The 23012-nt window shown below is 44.7% G+C and overlaps 1 protein-coding gene across 1 annotated transcript; it reads left to right on the forward strand.

Annotated features, from left to right (window-relative positions):
• Positions 1–1111: 1111 nt before the first annotated feature.
• PRPF6 (pre-mRNA processing factor 6) lies at positions 1112–22771 on the forward strand. The gene is made up of 21 exons (XM_065849817.2): positions 1112–1299; positions 1757–1925; positions 2722–2840; positions 3494–3572; positions 4492–4668; positions 5519–5674; positions 6346–6440; positions 7151–7307; positions 7531–7693; positions 8765–8883; positions 9523–9741; positions 10790–10912; positions 11709–11830; positions 12912–13050; positions 14007–14126; positions 15297–15473; positions 16180–16313; positions 16769–16860; positions 18451–18565; positions 20553–20679; positions 21442–22771. The coding sequence occupies exons 1-21, from the start codon at positions 1229–1231 to the stop codon at positions 21592–21594; spliced, it is 2826 nt and encodes a 941-aa protein (XP_065705889.1). The 5' UTR covers positions 1112–1228; the 3' UTR covers positions 21595–22771.
• The last annotated feature ends 241 nt before the right edge of the window (positions 22772–23012 follow it).

The raw sequence follows: 23012 nt of genomic DNA on the forward strand, positions 1-23012 counted from the left end.
GGAGACTGTGTTGCCATTAACATGCAAAATGGGGCCATTTGTCTTCCCGGCAGCTGGTTTCTGCTCAGAAACCTGGCAGGAGCTGCAGCGGGAGGCAGAGCTGGGGTCCCCAAACTGGCCCCAAGGCCCTTTGCACCCCTCTCGCTCCCCCTTGCCCTTGTGATCCGTGTCCCCGAGCCTCTCCCAAGGCACAAGGACCCTTTGGTTTCCTGTCACAGCTGCACATGAATCTCAGGGTCACCCAGAGACTTTGCAAACAGCAGCTTAATTAAATCTTGACACCCCCGGCATGGGCACCTGCCCTGTGCTGCTGGCTGGGGAAACAGAGCAGGAGCCCCTGGGACACCCTTGGGTCCCCTGGGCCCCTCTCAGGGCTGCTCTGAGCCATCCTCAACAGCTACTTGTTTCATAATAATAATAATCACTATAATTTTTAAATGCCGTGATAGCAGAGTTTCAGCATCCTCATCATCTTCATCATCCCAGCCATGTTCATCATCCTCTCCATCCCCACCAACCCCGACCCAAGCAGCAGCCCCCACGCCCCGCACCGCGGGCTTTCCGTGCCCGATGCACCATCTGCTCCGTTAATTGGGAACGCGAAAGGGGAGGGGTCGCGTTTGTAATTAATCAGCAAAAAGCTCCCGGGTGTTTAACGCCCGCGCGGGGATTTTGCTGAGCGCGTGCGGTCGGCGCGGGGTTTCTCGGTTATTTGATGGAAATGGGGAGGGAAACGGGCGAGAACACGCGCGCAGCACGCGCGCACGTGCATGCAGATGTGTGCACACGGGTGGGGCGTGTGCACGTGCGCACAAGCGTGTGCGTGTGCAAATGCCCACACGCGCGTGCGCTCGTGCGTGCATCCCGCCGCGCGTGCCCATGCGAGCGCGTTCGGGCGGCTGCGCGTGCAGACGCGGGCACACGCACACGCGGGAGGGGGGTGGGCGTGTCCCCTCGCGCGCGCAGGTGCGCGGGCAGGTGCCGTCACGTGCGCGCATGCGCGTCCGGCTCCCCGGCACCGCACTCCTCCTCCGCTTGACTCCCGCCGCGGCGCCAGGGGGCGCTCCGCTCCCCGCCGCGGGAGCGGAAGTGCCGCGCTGCCCTCCTGGGTAGCCCCGCCCCTGATCCCCGTCTGCTTCCGCCGCCGCCGTCGCCGCTGCTGTCTCTTGCCGGCCGTCTCCCGCCGCCTGGGTCCCGGTCACACGTCGCCACCGCCTTCACCGGCATCATGAACAAGAAGAAGAAGCCGTTCCTGGGCATGCCCGCGCCCCTAGGCTACGTGCCGGGGCTGGGCCGCGGGTGAGGCACCGCCCGCTCCGGCCGAGGCCTCCCCGGCCCTCAGGCCGCTCCGCTCCGTGCCCGTCGCGCCCCTCGGACAGGCCCGAGCCCCACTCGGCTTTTCGGGTGTTATTGACATGAAATGGGTCGTGTATGCGCGGGTTTGTGTTTAAATGCGAACCCGGCACTGGGGTTCGCTCCTGGGCCTCAGACCCGCTGCCTGCGGGGGATTTGTGTCCCCCCGCTTTTTGTAACCGTGTGTGTACGTGGGACCCACTGTTTTATAAAGGTTTCCATATAAAAGGGCATTTTACCCCTCAGTCCTTACGATGGATAAGAATGGGGACTGGCTGATGCCGTTTTTGTGAAAGAATGATATCTTTATTGCCTGTTGTATGTAATAATTGCTGCAGAGTGCCTGTGTGACAGGTACTGGAGTTGCGGGTGCTAAACAGCTGCTCCTGGTTTATGCCCCCAGTGCCACGGGTTTCACCACCCGCTCGGACATCGGTCCTGCCCGAGATGCCAACGACCCTGTGGACGATCGGCACGCACCGCCAGGGAAGAGGACGGTTGGAGATCAAATGAAAAAGAACCAAACGGCTGATGATGACGATGAAGATTTGAACGACACCAATTACGATGAGGTGATGAGATTTCTGTCATCCTGGAGATGATTTTCCCCAAACTGAAGGGGACTCCTTCAGCTCCCTGCTCCCTTTCGCTAAAACCCCATATTAGTTGGGGTTTCAAGATCAAAATTTCCTGTAGTTTGCCAACAGCACTTCCTTTTTTTCTTTATTTTCTTTTATTTTTTTTTTTAAGAAATTAAGACCTTATTATACATAATGGCAGAATGCTTGCAGATATTTATTGTAGTGTTCATCTGCTTATTTTGGTTTAATTATCTATATAGAGCTCTGAGAGTCTTGGGAGGAAATCCGTAAATAAAATACTTATTTTAAGGACCATGGGGAATCTATTTTGTGTTCTCCCACACAAATGAAATCTAAGCTCTTGTGCTTTGACATATATTTGTCTTTATGTGGCCTGTGCAGTCTCTTGTGTTTAAATCCCACTTTTGTTGGTTAAATGGTGTGTTATTCTTTTTGTTTGCTTTCAGTAGCTTACAAAAAGCAGTTAATGAAAGAAAATGGCCTTTCTGTAGTGGGATCTCATTTATTGCTGAATAGAAGCAATTTTGAAAGAGAAGCAATTTTGAAGCAGCTTTGCTTTTGAAAAACTGTGGGAGAATAAACACCTGGGTGGCAGAAGAAAGCTGCTGCTGTTTGCGGATGTGTCATTAGAAGTATTCTGCTCCTGCATTTTCATTGTTCTGGGTGACTGGCTGTAGCAGCAACATAACAGGAGTTTTACACTGAAGATACTGCTTTTTTCACCCTTTTTTCCTCCTTTTTTCCTCTCTCTCTCGTGAATCTGTAGTTCAATGGTTATGCTGGGAGCCTGTTCTCAAGTGGTCCCTATGAAAAAGATGATGAGGAAGCAGATGCTATATATGCAGCGTTGGATAAGAGGATGGATGAACGCAGGAAAGAAAGAAGGTAGGAAAAATTACACCACTGGCATGGTGTGCTTTCTAGTTAGTTTGTGTTTTGGATTTTCCTCTACCTTTCCCATTTTCCAGTTAAGATCTTGTTCCCATCTACTGGATACCTTTTCAGAAACATAAGCAGTTTTTGTTTTAATGCTGTACCCCTGACCCTGCGGCTCCAAGTTCTAAGGGTGATGAGTATTTTCCACAACTTACTCTGAGAGTTGATGTGGTTCAATTGCTTCACTGTAGTTAATTAAGATTCACTGTAATTCATTAAGATGATGTGGGCAGATGCCGAGTGATTTTGGCACATCAGGTACTGCACAGCACACTGGAAATTGGTAGAAAAGTCACATAATGCAGGTGTTTTGTAAACTGGTGGGTGTTACTTATTAAACTCACTACCTGGTCTACAAATAAGATGACATTGAAGACTGGAGTTCACTTGGTTGGAGATGCCTGTTTTTATACTATAATATTGTCTTACTTCATAAGATATCTCTGTCATAGATGTTGATAGATAATCTAAGCTTGTAAAAGAAAAAGCTTTTTTAATATATCATAGCTCCAATCAAACACATTTTTCTGTAATATCAACACTTTGTTTAAAGACTTGCTCAGTGTTACTTTGAGCATAACCTCAGTTCTCCTTTTCCTAAGGGAACAACGAGAAAAAGAGGAAATTGAAAAATACCGTATGGAACGACCCAAAATTCAGCAGCAGTTCTCAGACTTGAAAGTAAGGAAAAAAAGTCTAAAATGTGACTTTTATCTTTATGACATATGAGAGGTGGATGCATGTTCTGCGTTTCTTTGCTTGAATTTTGTATGGTGGCAAACAAGTACTTCATTTTTGTCCAGGTTAGAATTACTTTCTGTTGGATAAATAAGTAAAGGAATATAACGCTGGCAGCTACTGTGCAGGAGATCTTCTTGCTTTGCCGCTCTCTCAAGTATTGCAGTGTAATTTTCAGTCAGTCACAATTACAGACGTTTTTTAATTAGTCGTGCTGATTTAGGTCAGGGCGATGATGGAATCTGCAGCGATAAAGCGATATTAATATCGTCTCTGCTGAGCTCAGAGCTGCGCTTGGCTGGTGGAATTGGGTGTTTATCGCCACTTTGTAGGGATATAGGAGAGCACGGGGATTCTGCCAGTTGTGGATACACAAGGTAGGGAAATTTATGCAGATTTAGGCACTAGACTTTTGGTTTGTGCTTTATTGTGACTTCATGTCAGTTCCTAAGAAGGTTCTATGCTTCTCTCTTTGAGGGACTGATAGCTTGTTGGCATTGAAATAGTAGTTAAGCAGGATCTCTTGACTCTAAATCTCCTTTTAAATAAAATGTATTGTTTAAGCTAGTTTTTAATGATGAGTAATAAAACACTCATTGCTGCAGGCACTGAGATTAATCTGAATATTTGTAGCAATGAATTTAATAACAAAATTGATTTGTAATCACAGTCTGGGCTCAACCCAAATTCTAATTAAATGCATCCAATTCTTTTGTACATTCAATTAGAAAAATTTCTGGCCCTTGACCTCTAAGTCTTTAAATGATCTTGAATTCTTTCATGAAAATTAATCTATTAGGGAATAAGTGCAGTTAAGAAGAACAATTTTCTCAAGTAATGATGACAACTCGTGTTTGAACAGCGAAAGCTGGCAGAGGTGACAGAGGAGGAGTGGCTGAGCATTCCGGAGGTCGGGGATGCCAGGAACAAGCGTCAGAGGAATCCTCGGTACGAGAAGCTGACTCCTGTCCCCGACAGCTTCTTTGCGAAGCATTTGCAGTCAGGGGAGAATCACACCACGGTGGACCCGCGCCAGACGGTGCGTATGCAGCAAACCTGATGATGGTCTGATCTGTGCTTTAAAATTAGAGACAAGGGTTAAACTGTGCATTCAGAAGTGATATTTGGGGGGAAAAAAACCAACAACTATGTTTGGCCAAAAAACTTGGGGTACTCTGTTAGTTTGTGGAAGGAGTCGCTGGATGTTGGGTTCCTGTGCTTGCTGGAGCCTTTCTGTGTGTACCCATTGCCAGCGAAAACCTGAGGATAGACAGGGAGAGCCTGGTTCTTGTGGTAAAAATGGAAGAAAGTGTTTCTTTTCCTTTTCTCTTGCTGTAAATTGGTAATAATGAGTTTTCTTGAGCAGAACCAACCTCTCTTTCTGTTATAACAACATCTTGCAAAAATGGTACAGAAAATAAAGGTCAGTTTCCTGTAATGGTTTGCTCAACTCTAGAGCAATTGGGTTAAAATTATTTGCCTTATTGCCAAGTGAAAATTAAGTAATTTATCTTGTTGCTGTGTGGCCACAGGCTGCTATGGTCACACAGTTCCAGGAGGAGTGGACTGGCCCTGCCTTGGCACCAGATGTCCATGCCACTTCTGTGGAGATATTCTTATTTACATGTGCTAAGTTTAGATGCTCGTGCTCAAATTTTTCACTTAGTTTCACTGACTTAACTAGATTTGCTTGATTACCTACAGGGTTACAAAACCTGCATGAGAAATCTCTTGTGATTCAGGGGAGAAGCCATTTCTGAGAAATTTGTGGGATTTTGGCATCTCTGCCCCATAGCTGCTGCAGAAGAGCAGATCAGCCAACAGCCTGTATTAGTATTGAACTCTCAGCAGAGTTTTTAGGAATGTATTTCTCTTGCTCTTGTTTTTAGCAATTTGGTGGATTGAATACCCCGTATCCAGGCGGCTTGAATACTCCATACCCGGGAGGAATGACGCCAGGCTTGATGACACCCGGGACAGGTGAATTGGATATGAGGAAGATTGGCCAAGCCAGGAACACCTTGATGGACATGAGGCTGAGCCAGGTAAGGATGCTGGAAAGGAGCTGTACCAGGGTTGGTGCTGTGCTGCTGTTTAGGACCTGGTTTTAGAAAAGTCTTTCATTCTTTTGGGTATTGGAGAGACGAAATATCTTGGCTGTGGCCAGAAATAATTTTGCACTCTTCCTCAAATCTTGTGCCTTCTACACTCATAGAATTTCCTGAGAAATAGGTTTGTCCCTGAAAGTCTTGGGTCATTATGGGAGGACAGACTGCCCTTTTACACCAGAGAGAGACTTTAGACAAATAGCACCAGTAGTTTTACCAAGGGAACCATTAAAATGCTGAAAATACTACTTTAAAATTGTTGACATCTGGTCTTTTTCATTGATTTTTCCCATAAAAACCTGTTTTTAAACTAAAAAGATGGGCTTTAGCTGACAGGGCCGCAAGACTTTGGTGACTGAAAACCAAGCTGCTTGTTTTCTGGGTTTTCAGTGGTACTACATTTTTTAACATCTGCTACAATTGTGTAGTTTAGAAGTGGAAAAAAAGCTAATGAGCAAGGCTTTGTGTCTTGCTCCTTCCTTGGTTTTGGTGATAGACAAATACCTAGTGTTTTTTTGTGCAGCAGCAGTGGCTTTTCCAGTCTTTAATGTGCGCGGACACTGGGGCTGTGAATGGGTGTTTCAGTAGCGCTGGCTTGACTTTCCCAGGTGTCGGACTCTGTGAGCGGCCAGACTGTAGTGGACCCGAAAGGATATTTGACAGACTTGAATTCGATGATTCCCACACACGGAGGAGATATCAAGTAAGTTTAAGAAGGATTAACCGATTTATCCTCTTAGTAACGGCTGCGATCCTGCATATAAATGGAAATCTGAGCAGCTGGCTTTCCGCTAGCATTTAATTTGTAAATGATGCTAGGTGAGGTTTTGAGGATGAATTATTTTAACACAGGATCTGCTATAGTCTTTCAACTGATGTTTTTAGGATCTGACCTGGCTGCATGAATTGTGGGGGTGGTTTCTGTTCTGTCTCTGGACTAACACATCAGAGTGATGGCAGCGTGTGGCTGCCTGCCAGCCGGGAAATAACGGGATTGGTTGTACCTCTGTACTGCTGATTTTGGCTTCATTGAGTGCCTCTGAACACCTCTTTAATCTGAAGCTTGATGCCTGTTTCATGAAGAATTGCCATTTAAGTCAAAGCAATATGTTCAAATGTTGATGCTAATACTTGTGCTTATCAGCTTCCAACTGCAAGTACCCAGCTGTAATTCCTGAAAATCTTACTGAAATACTTAATGGGTTTTCACTGTAATCTCGCTGTGTTAGTGTGTATTTGCAAGCTTGTTTTGGTTGTATATAATTCGTGCCACCAGTGTGGAGACATGTGAGGTCACAGTGACGTGCATCTGGGCATGCTGTGAAGAACTGACTGTAAAGTACTTAACTGATGCGGGGAATTGTTCGCTAGCGTGCTGAAATTTTTCCTTACTTGCTTTTCCTCCTCGTTTAGTGATATCAAGAAAGCCCGTTTGCTCTTGAAGTCTGTACGAGAGACCAATCCTCATCATCCGCCGGCCTGGATTGCATCTGCCCGGCTGGAGGAAGTCACCGGCAAACTCCAAGTGGCTCGAAACCTCATAATGAAAGGAACAGAGATGTGCCCCAAGGTCAGAACCGCTTTGTATCCCTGCTGATCTTTGCAGGACAGCAGGAAAAGGTTGTGATTACAAGCAGCAGTGTCTCAGTTAAGCTTCTGTCAGGCTGTACCTGATAGAGCTTCACTGTCTACAATATTAAAAGGACACGTACTTAGCTAGAAACTTGAGTTTTAAGTTCCTGCTCACAGTCCCTGTCTTGATGCAAAGGAATATGGTTTCTTTTTCCTGGCAGAGTGAAGATGTTTGGTTAGAAGCTGCTCGGCTTCAGCCTGGGGACACAGCCAAGGCTGTTGTGGCCCAAGCTGTTCGACACCTTCCACAGTCTGTCCGGATTTATATAAGAGCAGCAGAGCTGGAGACAGATATCCGTGCGAAGAAGCGCGTCCTTAGGAAAGGTAAGAGAACAAGGTTTTTGAGTCTCCCTCTGCTTGTATTGCATTGTAAGTTGGTCAAGGGCTTCTTTTTTTTCCCTCATCCTTGGTGAAAATACGTTTTTTGATAATCTGTGCCTTCATGGTGGAACTTGCTGTTGTGTCAAAGAGTAGAATTGTTGAAGTATCTGTAAAACAGCAGAAAGCTGCTGTTACTGAGCAATTGCAAAATTACATTTCACTCACCAAAACCAATTCCAACTTGGTCAAAGATTGAGAGATAGATCAAAGCAATTAAAAACGTTACTCTGAAAGTGAATGAGTATTTTATCTGTTGCTTTATGATACGTTTTAAAAAAATTGTGGACCTTGTCTTGAGTTCCAGCTTCTCCATAACTGATTAGATACTGCAGTGATTCCTGTTGGAGGAGCTTTAGAGACCTCAGAGTTCTCGTATAGTTGAGCCTGGGGGCCTGGGGTTTTGCTGTAGGGTAGCAATTTCCATGTTCTTGACAAATAGCTTTTCTCTGTGGTGCTTAGCTAGAACCTTACATCTTTTGTTGTATTGCATTTGGGGGGTTTTCCTCTGTTGTAGAATTACTGTATTTTCCAAACAATATTACCTCGTAACAGCGGTTTGTTGTGTTGTCTTCAACCCGGGTCTTCGCAGGTTCAGGGCATTAATTCTTTGATTACCTGAAGTTACTGTGTCTCTGTCAGTAGAGATTAGATCCTTCATGACTGCTGAATTATATAAATTATCTTGTGACTTTAATCTAGAGAGGGAAAAGGGCCTGGATTTTACTGCATCTCTCTGAAGCAGTGTGCAGTGTTGAATGGTCGGCTTCAAAGGGACAGTTTCAACATCTAAGGAACAAGGTTGCTTTATTGCTTAGTATTTAAGACGTTCCTTTTTTATAAAAGGAGATCTCATTGTTGAAACAAGAGCTAATATAAGTACAGTTCCCTCTCTTTCATCTCTCAGGACTTTTTATCTGTAGTAGGACAAAATCTTTAATACATCATCTTCAAAAAATACAGTTCTCTTTGGTAAACTGCCTTGTCTTGATTGACATAATTGTTTTGCCTCTCCAGCCCTTGAGCATGTTCCAAATTCGGTGCGTTTGTGGAAAGCAGCCGTGGAGTTAGAAGAACCTGAGGACGCCAGGATCATGCTGAGTCGGGCTGTGGAGTGCTGTCCCACTAGCGTGGAAGTAGGTCCAAAAATTAAAATAAAGCAACCCCTTACACAGCACTTTAGGCTGGCAGTAGAGCTTTGAAAACAAAAGGCAGGGTGAGTGCAGGATGAGTTTTCTGTCACGCACTTTATGCCACAATGAGATGGATGTGGTGAGTAGTGGACTGTGCTTTTTTTTCCTCAAGAATTGTTTGGTGGTCATTATATGCCTCATTTTCCTATGTAATTGTTACGTTAGTTACGCCAGCGTACTGCTGTGCCTGCTGTGGCCAATTAGCCATGTTCGTGTTCATGTTTGGTGCCTCAACAGTTGTGAAAACAAGTATACATATGGCCTGGGGAATCTAAAAGTTGCTTGTTGCTGAAACGCTGAACCAGAGTGTAATATTCAGCTGTTTAAAAGGTGGTATGGACAGAAAATATGAAATGCAGCAGCCCAGCAAACAGAGATGATATCTTGAAATGATTAGGATTGAGCTTTAAGAACAGCAGTAGGCTCTGTTTCTACTCTTCCTCCAGTGCTTACACAACTGGAGGACAATTGCCAACTAGTAGCAAGGAGCATAAAGCTGCTTATCTCTGGGCTGACACCGCCGTGCGGCGGTGTTGTCATCTCCTTGTTCTGATCTCAAATACGTCTTTTGTTCCTCCGCAGCTGTGGCTTGCGTTGGCAAGACTGGAGACATATGAGAATGCTCGTAAAGTCCTTAACAAAGCCCGTGAGAATATCCCAACGGATCGTCACATCTGGATTACTGCTGCCAAGCTGGAGGAAGCCAATGGCAACACCCAGATGGTGGAGAAAATCATCGACAGAGCCATCACGTCTCTTAGGGCCAACGGTGTGGAAATCAACAGAGAGCAATGGATACAGGTATTTCCTTGGTGTCAGGTGGACACCCAGATGTTCTGTTTCGAAGGCTCCTGATCCCAAATATTGTAGAGGAATTTTGCAGTAGGTTTGTCAGTGGACATCCTTGTGAAGATACAAGAGGCGAGACTAAAAAGCTGAGGGGAGTCAAGGCCACAGTTCAGGGAGACCCTTGGCTGGTGTTGTGTGTGGGGCATCTTAAACCAGTTTACTACTAAAATTGCTTACAGTGGGTCAAGGCAGCAAAATGTTCTTGGCACACTGCTTAAAAGAGTATTGATAGTGAAAAAAGTATTTAATATTAAACAGATATCCTTGTTAACATCTGAAAGTATTATAACTTTATAGCAGTAAAACAATTAAAGGTTAATTTCCGCTTGTGTTTAAAAAAAAAAAAAAACAGCACCACAAGCTCTACATCATTGTCTTCTCGAGTTCCTTTTCAGTACTAGAACTGTTCCGTTTCTGTTATCTGAGCAGAGATCTTTTTAACAAGTTTAAGCAAGACATGCTTGGCTTTTCAAAAGCTTTGGATGTCAGAAAATGCCACTTTTCCATATGTGCTCTGGTGGGACACCCTTTGCACCTCTAACTTGACAGTGGTTGAGGGTGTATTCATTTAAATTTAGTTATTTCTTAACCCTTATTTAGACTTAGTAATCAACTGACTGCTGAAAAAAGTCAGTAGCTTTGATGTTACAACTATTTCTTCTCAACTTCTTGCATTTTTTTCATTGGCCCAGTCTGGGGCAGATCAGTGGAGCTGTAAGAGGAGACTTTCCAGGCTAGAAAGGTCACACATTGTCAGTTACTCCTGTTCAGTGGATGCAGTTGACAGGTTTTGTTTCTTAACCAAAAGATTGATTGATTCTGTATCCATCCGTAGCACCTTCTTTGTGGGTTGGGCTCACTGGTTAGTGTCAAGATATGTTTGAGTAATAAGGTATTGTTAATGTGACCATGACCCACAATGTCTCTCTGTTTCGCACTGTGGAATGTAAATTCTCTTGCTGATCTCTCCAAATGAGCAGGGGTTTACTCTTGTTTCTAGGATGCTGAGGAATGTGATAAAGCTGGGAGTGTGGCCACGTGCCAGGCAATCATGCGAGCGGTGATTGGGATTGGGATTGAGGAAGAGGATCGGAAACACACCTGGATGGAAGATGCAGACAGTGTATGTCCAGCTGTGATGCGGGGTTCTTTTTATTTTTAATTGAGGGAAATGCATCTGGACCTGGGGAATGACATTTTATCAGTGAAAGCGGATGTGATTCGCACACCACCTGCCCACGTTTCCCCAGTCTGCTTCTTGGGAGGTTATTGTATTGTGGAGATTTTTTTTTTATTTGATTTTTACTCAGCAAAAAGTTGGACTTGCGATGGATTGTTTGCTGGTTTTGGTGGCTTTTTTGTTTCGTTTTACTGTGTGTGTGACTTCGACATAGATTGAGGTCTGTTTAAAGGAACTGGGAGTTGACTTTTGAGGTGTAAACATTGTAGCTCCAGAGTTAACATAAGACTGGACGGGGGAGTGGGTAAAAGTTTTACCAGGCTTTCTTTGCTTTAGGGGAGTAGTTTGAACATGCACTAAAAACTAAATTACACTTCAGCATGAGAAATGCCCACTTCATTTGCCTTGGATTGGTTTCACAGCAGCAGGGGCATATGCTGTGGTGCTTATAGTTTTGCCTGTAAAAAACAAATGAAGTGCAATCAGGAGAGTATTTACAATCCTTGCTTATGTTTCAAGCTGGCCCTTGTGTCAGTCCCAGTGATACTTGTTTCGATAGATGCTTGAAACTTTCCTCCTGTTGCCTTTTTAAAAGCTGATAGTAACTGTTCTGTGCAATCCCCCAATTCATGTGTTACTCAGTTGTTGAACTCTGTGTTGAATTTTGTATGTCATTCCTTTTTGCACTTGATTTCATCACAGCCCTAAACTGACCGGGTCCTGATGTGTTTTTCCTTAGTGCGTTGCTCACAATGCTCTGGAGTGTGCCCGAGCAATTTATGCTTATGCTTTGCAAGTTTTCCCGAGCAAGAAGAGCGTGTGGCTGCGAGCAGCGTACTTCGAAAAGAACCATGGAACGAGGTTTGTGAGCTGAGTAATCCTTGGGTGGTAGACTGAGGAAAAGCTACAAGGTGATCCCTGAAGTGATATGTTGCATGTGCAGAGTTAGTTCAGCTGCTGGAAACTCGCTGGCATTGTTTGCAGGTCTGACCTTTGTTATTGTTGTGGTCAGAACAACTTTGGTTTTTATGAAGTCATAAAAGGTTTTCTGGCAATAGGGATTAGTTGGTTGAAATAGCTCTAAATAGGCAAGGTAGAGACAGGCATCCTTGAGAGGCATTTCTAGAAAACAATGGGAGCACAAATCACCTAGAAATACAGCACGTGTTTCATTTAGTTTTCATAGATAAACTACTTCATTGCTGAAGTTGTCCAAGCACCTCTGGCATTTTCTGATTAAACATATCACGTGCTGTATTAAGATCGGTGTGATACTGTCACAGCTCAGGCCTCTTACATCAAGGTTTATTCAAAAAGTTTTACACATCTAAAACTTTCTGCCCAAAGCACAGAATAAAGCAAACAGTCTGTGCAATAGGCCACTTATATGCCTGGAATCAGCCTTATTAAAGCCAACAAGGTGGTGGTGGCTGTAGATGCTGAGTTCTGCCTCCTTCAAGCCTTTTTTTTTTTAACAGGTATGTCTTTGCTTTTGATGTTCTCCCATGTTTCCCAGTGGCGGCTGTTTTTTATCCCCTTGTTCTTCCTGAAAAGTATATTTTCCAGAGGAGGAAACAAATTTCAATAAGATCAAACCAGCTTCATCTAATAATTCTGAAAAACTTCCTGTCTCGGTTTCTGCTGAGGTTTGTTGAGAAAAGAATGGCTCTTTCCAAGACAAATGAGCTGTTTGTGTGCAAGGTCTTTCCGCAGAGGCTGTCAAACAAAGGTGTCTGAACAATGAACCGTTTGTGGAGTCCTGATTTCAGCACCCTTGTGAAAAAAGACCCCACCTTTTCCTTGTTATGAAACAGCTTCTCAAGGTTTACAATGTTGGACTTTGCAACAGTATTTATAGCATTGAGTGATAGTGGAGATGGTGGGTGAGAGCTCGCCTTTGGCAGCGTTTCGAGCGATTGTAACTTGCTCTTTCTTGTCTCAGAGAATCCTTGGAGGCTCTTTTGCAGAGAGCGGTTGCTCACTGTCCCAAAGCAGAAGTGCTGTGGCTCATGGGGGCCAAGTCCAAGTGGCTGGCGGGAGATGTGCCGGCCGCCCGGAGCATTTTGGCCTTGGCGTTCCAGGTGGGTACGTTAGACTTGTGTGGAGTACGAGTGGTAAAGAACACAGAGCAGGCTGCTTATGTCAACACTGAATTCCTGCTGCCTTTCAAAACCATGAGAGGCTTCTGCTGTTCTTTGATTGTTTTATGTGGCAAACGTTCTCCTGTAGAACGGCAGCAAGCTGGAAGTGAGAGTGTGTTACTGCTCTTTTAGTCGAACCACACCAGGGGCTGAGTTTGCAAACTGGGGCTCCCACCAACTCTAGTCATGGATCAGGATCCCCTTGTGCTGGGTTGTCTGTCTCCTCAGCAAAAAGCACAGTGTTCTGCCCTAGTTAATGAGGTTACTGTGTTACTTATGGCTGCGATCAAACCCACCCATCCACAGCACAATGAAGTGAATTGTCTGCCGGATGCTGGAAGACAGGCAGGCAGACCAGCATGGTTCTAACACTGGGAATGAGGCTTAAAAGCTGAGTGATAGCAAAGCCAAATGGCAGTTTTTTTCAAGATATTTACTTCCTAATTTTTTTCTGGGTGTTTTTTGTTACCATCCTGAAGACTTGACATGGTTGCCACTGAAATGATTTTTATTAGAGAAGTTTCACAGACCTCAGTTGGGAATTCAAGCTTCAGTTGTTTTGCTCAGGGATAATAAAATGAGGGTCTCATGGCAGACCCTATGATCTTCTCAGTACTTAAACTGAAAGTTCAGAAGATCAAGCATTAATGCTTTTCAACAATTGAGAAGCATCCAACTTCTAAACTGGCATATATCTTTGTGTTGTGCATCTGTTTTGGAGGATTTCTATAAACTTCAAAGGTCAAAAGAAGATTGGGAGGAGCTTGAACAGAAAAAAAACCACCCTAGTGTGGATTGACAAAGCTCTGATTTCAATTTTAATCTGGATCAAACGAAGGCTTCAATCTGCTGTTGATTCACTGTATGCATTTGTCTGTCATTTTATGTTCGCGCAGGCCAACCCCAACAGCGAGGAGATCTGGCTGGCTGCCGTCAAGCTCGAGTCGGAAAACAATGAATACGAAAGAGCGAGGAGGCTGCTGGCCAAAGCTCGCAGCAGCGCTCCCACTGCTCGGGTAAGGCTGTGCGCAGGGTGGGGGGCCCTCACCTCTTGTCCTCGGGGGAGTTGGGGTGGAAGGAGAAGTTCCTTCAGTCCTGCGCCCATGGGGACTGACCAGCTGGCTCCCTGCCATCGCCCTTTTGCTGCAGCGCTTCTCCAGCCAATTGCGACACAAAATCGCGGCATGATGGGAAAAAAAAAGGGCTAGGATCAAGTGAGGGGTTTTGGGTTTTTTACATAAATGGCAAAAGTCAGGAAATTCCCAGTTTACAGCTGTTTGTATAGTGTTCGTGTTGCATAAAGGCATGTCTTGGAAAAAAAAAAAAAAGAGAAAATGCTTTCACAGAAGGCTCGTGCTTACTGTGCTAAAGACAGCTCTGGTTGAGCTTCTTGTTTAAAGTTACACTCTTGTGTTTATCTCGAGAGTTACTCCTGGTATGATAAATGTTGTTGATTTTCAGCGGTTCATACAGAACCATTTTAACTCATCCAAGTAAAAGAAAAATCAGTTTGGTGTCTGTCCCTTGTCCGGCCCTTCCCAATTTGTGCTTCATCCTCGATCTTTTAAACTCTCCTCTTCCTCTTTTGTTGGCCAGGGAGCTTCTCTCCAGCTGGGACTGAAGCTCGGCTCGCAGACTTGATGCTTCTCCTGCAAAGTTATGGTGGGGGGAGTTTGGGAAAGAGAAGGGCAGGGATCAAAGAGGAGTGAAACAGCTGTCGGGCTAGAATGTGTTTCTCACAGCTGTAACTTCCGTGTGTAGCTGAAAGACAGACATTTGGGGACAGGGGAGTAAATGTAAGAGTTTGTAAGTAGCAGGACAACAGTTGCAACTTGAAGCCATAAATAAGAATGGGTGGTCTTGGTAGCTGGGATGTAAGGAGATCAGGTTGTGCTGGTGAAGCAGCTCAAGTGTGTTAATTGGTTGTCCTCAAAGTTATGCTCTTTGTACAAATATTACACAAATGTCAACTCTCTGCTAATAGGGGAGATACAGGTTGACCATACTGTTCCAGCTCCTTTCGTATATGCATTTACCTTTCTTTTTGTTATCTGTTCGTTCCCACTATAATTTAACCCAGGCATTTATCTTTTTTTCTATTTTATTTTAAACTCTAGCTAACTGCATTGATGGAGTAATGTTTCTTCAATGGCTGCTAGTGATAAACAACTCTGGTTTGTTCTCAGGTCTTCATGAAGTCTGTGAAGTTAGAATGGGTGCTCGGGAACATCGCTGCGGCCCAGGAGCTTTGTGAGGAAGCCCTGAAGCACTACGAGGACTTCCCCAAGCTCTGGATGATGAAAGGACAAATCGAGGAACAAAAAGAGCTGGTAGAGAAAGCCCGGGAGGCTTATAATCAAGGGGTAAGATGTATGTTATTGCAAGTTTGCTTTGTGCTTCTGCTGTGCAGAAATTTCTGTCTTTGGATCAAAATGGAGAGGGCTCTGCCCCAGGCTCACTGAAGAGGTGATTTCTGTCATTGGTTAAAACAATAACAACACAAAACAAAATTAGGTCCTTGAAATAAGCCGCAAGAATTTCTCTTATCCTGTATCCACATGCAACATTAGCTTTCTTGCTTGAGAGAGGTTGCTGTGTGCTTGACTCCTCACTGGTGGGAAAAAAAAGTCATTGCACGATCGTTCTCAAAGACCTGTAAAGACTAAAATTAAAGCTCTTAAAATAAAAGCTGATATCCTAATGACTTCCCTGCCTTCAAGGGCAGTCTATTTCCTGCACGCTCCGCTGCAGTTTGGGTGTGTAGAAGAGCCCTCCATCTCCAGATGGAGCACAAATTGTAGATATATTATTAAGGGAGGTGTATTATTTTTCCCTTGCTGCCGGGATAGCTCAGTCATGGTTCATGCACCAAACTGGTTTGGATGTAGGAGAAACTTCTGTGCTGTGAGACCAACCAGGAGAGATTTGAGTGATGTGATCAACCTGATCTCCCTTCTTCTAAACTCTCCAGGAGCGTGTAGGGAAGGAAATTCTTTTCTATAGGTGTTATAATAGTGTTGTTTTTTTTTCAAATCTATATGTAACCATACTTTTTTCTATTTTAACCAGTTGAAAAAGTGCCCCCACTCCATCCCCCTGTGGCTTTTGCTGTCCAGGCTGGAGGAGAAGGTTGGGCAGCTGACCAGAGCAAGAGCCATCTTGGAAAAGTCTCGCCTGAAGAATCCGAAGAATCCGGATCTCTGGTGAGTGTGGGAATGAAATTAATTTGGGCTACAAAGCCAATGTGTTCTTCAGGCCAGCAATTTTACATCTTCTCAGCCATTTGAGCCTGAAAGTGATGACTGTGTCCATCCTAGAGCTTCTTCTGGTCTAACAGCTTCTGAATACCGAAATGCTTTAGTGATCCTGGCTTGTTTTTGGCTTTGATGATAGTTGTAGTGCACCGAGCCTGAAACCCCAGGGATCTTTCATTTCTGTTATAATCCCTTTTTTCAGGTTGTTTTTGATCTAGGCCATTATAGAATAAAGGTAATGTTAATTTTTAGAGGGAGAGGCATGGGGGGATGTCAGTCACCCTCACGTATTCAGAATGCGGGCAGACATTTGCAATTTCCAGTGACCTTCATGTGATCGCTCTTTGTTTCTGCACAGCGAATACATTGTCCTAAATATCATCACCGAGTCTCTTCCTTACCAGGTTGGAGTCTGTGCGATTAGAGTACAGAGCTGGGCTAAAGAACATTGCAAATACTCTGATGGCCAAGGCATTGCAAGAATGCCCCAATTCAGGTGAGCTGGGTCTCATTTTTATCTTAAACACGGTTGTTTTTCCCGGTCGATAAAGGCACGTGTTTTTCCAAGATGTCCTTTCTGACCAGATCTCAAAATACTATGTTTTGGAAAGGTGTCAGTCATCCTTCTGCAAATGAAACACTGAGGATCTCTGTGAATAATCCCAGTTGCTTTGTGCTGTCTCGCACCAGAGGGCTCGCAGGTTGGAGCTGGTTCCGTTTTGCTGCAGTATCCAATATATTATTGGGTCTGTGGTCCACAGTTTGTTCCCAGGTTTCCAGTGAAAGCATCTTGAGTATGGGCGGCTTTTCTCTGAAGCGGGTAGAAGTCTGCCAAGGTTTCCAATTGAAGAAAGACTCGCGAGTGTTTGTAGTTAGGACGTTTAGTGGAAAAATAATGGGTTTTTTATTTGCCCTGTCTCACTGGTGTGCAGCTGGCCATAGGAGACTTCCTGTCATTGGTTTGCCTGCCCTGCACTGACTATGCTGAATAACTTGTGCTGGCAGCAAAGTTCAGTTTCAGTCATGATTACAGGATCCTGTAGCATAAATGTTTAGTCCTGTTTTTTTATTATCTTAACTCATTTGAAAAAAAGCAAATAGGTCATATAATGTAAGTCAATTGGTTCTAACCAGCAGTGGAAACATTCGCCTCTTGGGATGGGAGGAGAAAGTGCAGAATGCGTCCCTATTTTTTGGCAGAATTGTGGGAAGACTTAATTATTTAAACATGTCGGCATCTTTGGAGAGAAGATGTTACATTACTACAAAATGTAGTAGCCTACTGCAGGGCAAGGCTTTTTAGCTTGTCTTCAGGCTGGGGTTGGAAAGGTGTTTAACTGGCGGCAGCTGAAGTCCCACTGAAATAATTGGAAATTAAGTGACTTCTGTGAAATGATAAACTCATTGCAGGCTGCTCACCATGTGAGCGGGTCAACAAAGCAATACCACCCAAGTCCCACTTTGCTTTGGGCATGACCTAATGCTTAATGAGTGTTTGCATCATGGGCTTTTTTAGAGAATCTGCCTGTTGCTATGGAAATGGGCAGCAGGATCTCAGTTTTTGTTTAAATAAAATCGCCTCCAACTCTGTCTTAAAACTCTAGAAACCAGAATAAAAGCCTGCAGGAATTAGCTTGTTGGACACCTACAGTCATGTAAACCGGAGATTTACGTCTGTCGATTTGCTGAATTGATTCCCGGTTGCTTATGGCTGGTGTAAGCAGGCTGCATAGAGAGTAAAAATGAAATATAATGGTGCTTGTGCTGTCAGCAGGCCTGAAAATAGAGACCTGAAAAATGTGGTTTGACTGTATATATAAAGAACCAGCTTGTCATGTCTCATCTGAAAAGCACGAGTGCTGGAGCTGCAGCCGGGTTATGGTACAGAGTCGCTCAGAACTGAAAGGCCAGCTGAAAATTCAGGGTACTGAAGGAAGTATCCATGCAGAACGAGTGATTTGGGATGAGGCTGGGGCATGAATAACCACCAGGCTGCTTGTGTTTGAGAATGCTGGTCTGATGACGGGATGGGGAGGGTTAATCTCAGAAATAACACTAAACCATCTTCCTACTTGACTTGATTAAGGAATCCTGTGGTCAGAGGCGATTTTCCTTGAAGCGCGACCGCAACGAAAGACCAAGAGTGTGGATGCTCTCAAGAAGTGTGAACATGACCCACATGTCCTGCTGGCTGTGGCCAAGTGAGTTCCTGCGCTTGATGTAGTAAAAATGCCCGTTTTTTTGTGTGTGGCTGTGTCTACAATGAAACGCTGTGCTCAGACACGACTGTGATTCTGGCTGCAGCAGCTCTAATAAACCCCAAAGCAAGTAACGGCTCTCCGGCTGTCTCCTAGTAACTGTGCAAATCTCTCCCTTGCTGCAAAGCGGGGGATGTCAACCTGCCCTCCAGCTCTTCTGCTGGGTCTGGGACTGCGGCACAGACAACAATACATCTGGACAGAGTCCTTTTCCAGAGCTGCGGGTTAGCACTCCGAAAATCTCTTATCGTGCTGTCCCTTGACGAGGATTTCAGCGCGCTTTCAGCTGAAGCAGGCTTAGTTACGTTTTATAGGAAATGTTTTAAGTACTTGTCAAAGTAGAGACAGTTTTTGCTGGTTGTTTTTCAATTTTTATGGGGCCAACTGTGTATTCTTCATCTTTTCTCTCTATCCTAGATTGTCAGGTTTTCTAAATCCTGAGCTCAATTCTGTGCTGTTGCAGTCTTGTCCCCTTCTGAATTTGTTATGTCAGTTCTCTTCAGTTGTGGCCCTTCCTGGAGCACAGAGTACCAGCCACACTGGAGTTTGCTTCTCTGAAACAGGAGGATAATCTACTAGGAATTGTCTTCTTGTCTAAATTGAGTCGTGAGGCTTCCAGTGATGAAAAACACTATTAAAATTGACTCGTGCCATATCCTTTCTGATGTGTGAATGGCTCCACTGCAGTTGTGATTGGAACAAACTTTTCTTCCTTTGTGAATACCAGAAGAGGTTAATGCAGGAAGCATTTTGCCCCAACAGTTGCCCAATTCTTTCACAACTCTTTTTTATAAGCCAAAGAAAACTGTAGGATACACTCCAGTGGCTGCGACGCTGGGTCCTGCCAGATAATGACAGCTGGCTTGTTCTGCTTCAGCAGCAAGTGAGAAAAATGTTAACTTTTGCTTTAGGGAAACTGCTCCCAGGCCCTTTCCGGAGCAGCCTTGGGCAGTTTAACAGCTAATCCCACCACAAACACCTTCCACTTCCCATCACAATTTGCAATACCCTCGTGTCACACATCTGTGAAAAACTTTTGTTAAATATGTTGCTGGAAATGGCCACTACTTGCAGGTGTTGAGCCTCTGCTATTGTTGCTCCTGCTCTTTTAAATCACAGTTTATTTAACACAGAACAATCAAGAGTATTATAGGGCTTAAAAACAATCACATAAGCTGTATAATTTTATGACTGGCTAAGCTCTTTATGAGGGATGGCTGTCTGATGTGATAAAGACCGTACTAGTTCAATGAACTCTTTAATGCACAGGAAACTGTTGGCTTGGCTGGTGAATTACTGGGGAGAAATTTCAGAATTCACAAGTACCTTTATGAGATGGCAGGAATTGGGCTGGGATTTGAGCGTGGAAGGTTATGTGCTCACCTTTCCCTGTAAAGCGGCGCTGAGAGGATAGGTCTGCATGCTTCATGGATCTGAACCTGTGACTGCACGCAGCCGTGGCTCCAGGAACGTGCCTGCAATTGCAGCTTTGAAAAGTTAAATATTGAACTGTTAGATGCTCAAAGCAACTTGAAATATTAAGAAATTGGAGGAGGGGAGATAGATGTAGGTGTGTGATCTGTCTCTGGCTATACCAGATTTGGAATAGCAAGATTAAGCAACTGAGTAAGCAAAGATTGAGCTCAGAGAATAACTAACACTTCCCTGCTCAGAGTGTCTGTCTTTTCCTGGGACTAACTGAACCTGCCTCTCTGGGGAGAGTGACGAGGAAGCTGTGGATCTTCCTTTTGGTCCTTCTGTGCCTCAGCCCTTCCCAGGGGAATGACAGTCGGCAGATGCCTACAAAATCTGTTAATTCCTCCTTGGGAGAGCAAAAAATTGAAATATCTGTAGAGCTGGAGTGCTTGCAGATCGTCACGTTCCTCTAAAGAGAAGCTGGTTTGTTGACTCGCTCTTGGTTTTTTAACAGGCTGTTCTGGAGTGAACGTAAAATAACCAAGGCCCGAGAATGGTTCCACCGAACAGTGAAGATAGACTCGGACCTGGGGGATGCCTGGGCTTTCTTTTACAAATTTGAGCTCCAGCACGGCACAGAGGTGAGTGTGTGCAGGGAGCAGGGGAGGACGGCAGGAATCCCTCACTGGGCTTGGGTGCCCAGTCCCAGGGTTGCTGCAGCACTGACTCACAGATGAGACTACAACTGTCACACCTGGTCGTGGGTGAGCATGAACAGGCCTGTGCAGTGTTTTTTAAAAGTCTGTCATCAGCCGAGCTGTCATTCAGACTGCTTTGCTGTCCGCAGTCATGCTAGTTCCTGCAAAAATCTCTGAAATCAATCTTCCTTCTGTGAAACACAAGCGCGCTCATAGGTTTTCCTGTAGTTGTGATGCTGGGTTTGTGTAACTCGTCCTGTTTCTTCACAAGTGTCGAGTACAGCTGGCACGTGAACACAACCGGAGGAACAGTCTGTTCTAATCTCTTATGGCAGTTTTTACTGCCCGATATTACTGAAATGATGGGAGTGTTTATCTCCTGACTTCAGAGAGACCTCTCACCTCACAGATCTTGTGCAGGTGATAATGCACAGGCAGGTTCTCCGGCAGTTTCTCCGGTGTAGCCTGAACTTGCTTGACTGTAATTCAACCACTTTGTTCAGTAGGGCAGGAGAGCTGCTACTGCTGAATTTTGACTTGAGCTTCCAAGTTGCCTTTAAAACAAATACAAAACAAAACAGGACACCTACCATAAGCTTTGGAAGAGTGTTTGTATCAGGGAGGGGATTGCTAAACTTCTGGCTCTGTGCTGGAACAAACCGGGACATTAAGAGACTTGCAAACTGTCATTTTTCTTCCTCGTAGGAACAACAAGAAGAGGTGAGGAAGCGCTGTGAGAACGCTGAACCCCGCCACGGAGAGCTCTGGTGTGATGTCTCCAAGGACATACAGAATTGGCAGAAAAAGATCGGAGAGATCCTCGTGCTTGTGGCAGCCAAGCTTAAAAATACCTTCTAGAGCGGCCTGGCTTCAGCTGCGTTAGTCACCTCTGTAGGACTGGTCTGCTTTCCCGCTTGCGGTGCGTTCGCCCTTCCGGTGCCACAGGTTCTGGAGGACAGGAAAGAGGTGGTGATATGAAACATCTTTCTTCCAAAAGGAAAAGCTGCTTCCTTCTCTTCCTGGTGATATCACTCGTGGCTCACACAATGTGGTCATCAGCTCCTGCGCCACATCTCAGCCTCGTCGCTGGTGTCACGTAGGAGAGACAAACAGCCTTGTGAGGCTCCCTCGGCCTTTTCAGTTTGATGCCCAAGTCCCCTGTGTAAATACGAGCTTTAATTAATGCTTGTAGGGATTCTGACGTTGAGCAGTTGTCTGGTTCCTTCCCCAGCATGCATTCCCATCCTGTCCTGTCACTCTTCGTGCAGTTTTAGTGTCTGGCCTCTCTGATGCTGGTTTGTTGCTGTTTGAACACACCGAATGTCCTCGGAGGAGCTGTGGGGAGCTCTGCTGGGGACGGCTGGCAGAGGGTGGGCTGCCTCCCCTGGTTTACTTTTTTGCTTGTGCTTTTTTTTTTGCCACAAGCCTGGTTTAGCTTGATCTCCTCTTCTGGCAAACTCCAGCACAGCTCCGAAGCATTCCTGGAACCTGAGCAGATAGGGCATTTTGTGAAATTCAAGAGCATATTTTTAGAGATTTTTTTCCTTAATTTTTAAGTGTATATAGTATAACCTTATTCTTTTAGGTGTCTGATTTCATTAAGCAAGTTAAGCACAGTGGTATTTTAAAGTAACAAGGCAAAATCCAGCAATCCCTGAAAGCCTTTTTGAAGGAATAACCTTTATTTAGAGTCGCTGAGAAACTGCACTTTTACAGGAGCAGCTGCTTTCAGTTGGGATGTTTGGGACAACCCTCTTCCAGCACAGAGGGGAAAAAGCTAATTCATGAGATAAAAAGTTTTGTGTTTGGGACCCGTTATAAGCTGTCTTCAATTTTCTACACTTGTGATCTGTATGATTTTGACTCCAAAAAACCTGACTTTCTTGTGATCTTTGAATGAAAAGCTGTAATGTCTTACACCTTAGCGAAAATAGGCAGGTCTGCATTATATAATGTATTTAGTTGGAGGAGAAAACCCCCTTTTGCTTGTTTGGACAATATGTATACAATACAGCTTGTTTTCTTTGTTTCCTTATGTTCTCTTTGAATGTCATCTTGCCCTTTGACTCTGGGAAGAGTGGGTCTGATAGCAGAAACCCTCCAACTTATCAGGCTCCCACCACTCTGGGAATGGATCCGCCAGCGGTGGTTACACCACGTTGTGCTGCAGCCTTTTGCCAAAAAGGACGAGAAGCCTTTTTTTTTTTTTTAAACCCTGAAGCAGAAACAGTTGGTCTTGGAGCAAAAGCCTGTTTGTCTTTGGGTTTCGGACAGAA

The sequence above is a fragment of the Patagioenas fasciata genome, chromosome 16, assembly GCF_037038585.1.
Source record: "Patagioenas fasciata isolate bPatFas1 chromosome 16, bPatFas1.hap1, whole genome shotgun sequence".
In the NCBI taxonomy this organism is placed as follows: domain Eukaryota; kingdom Metazoa; phylum Chordata; class Aves; order Columbiformes; family Columbidae; genus Patagioenas; species Patagioenas fasciata.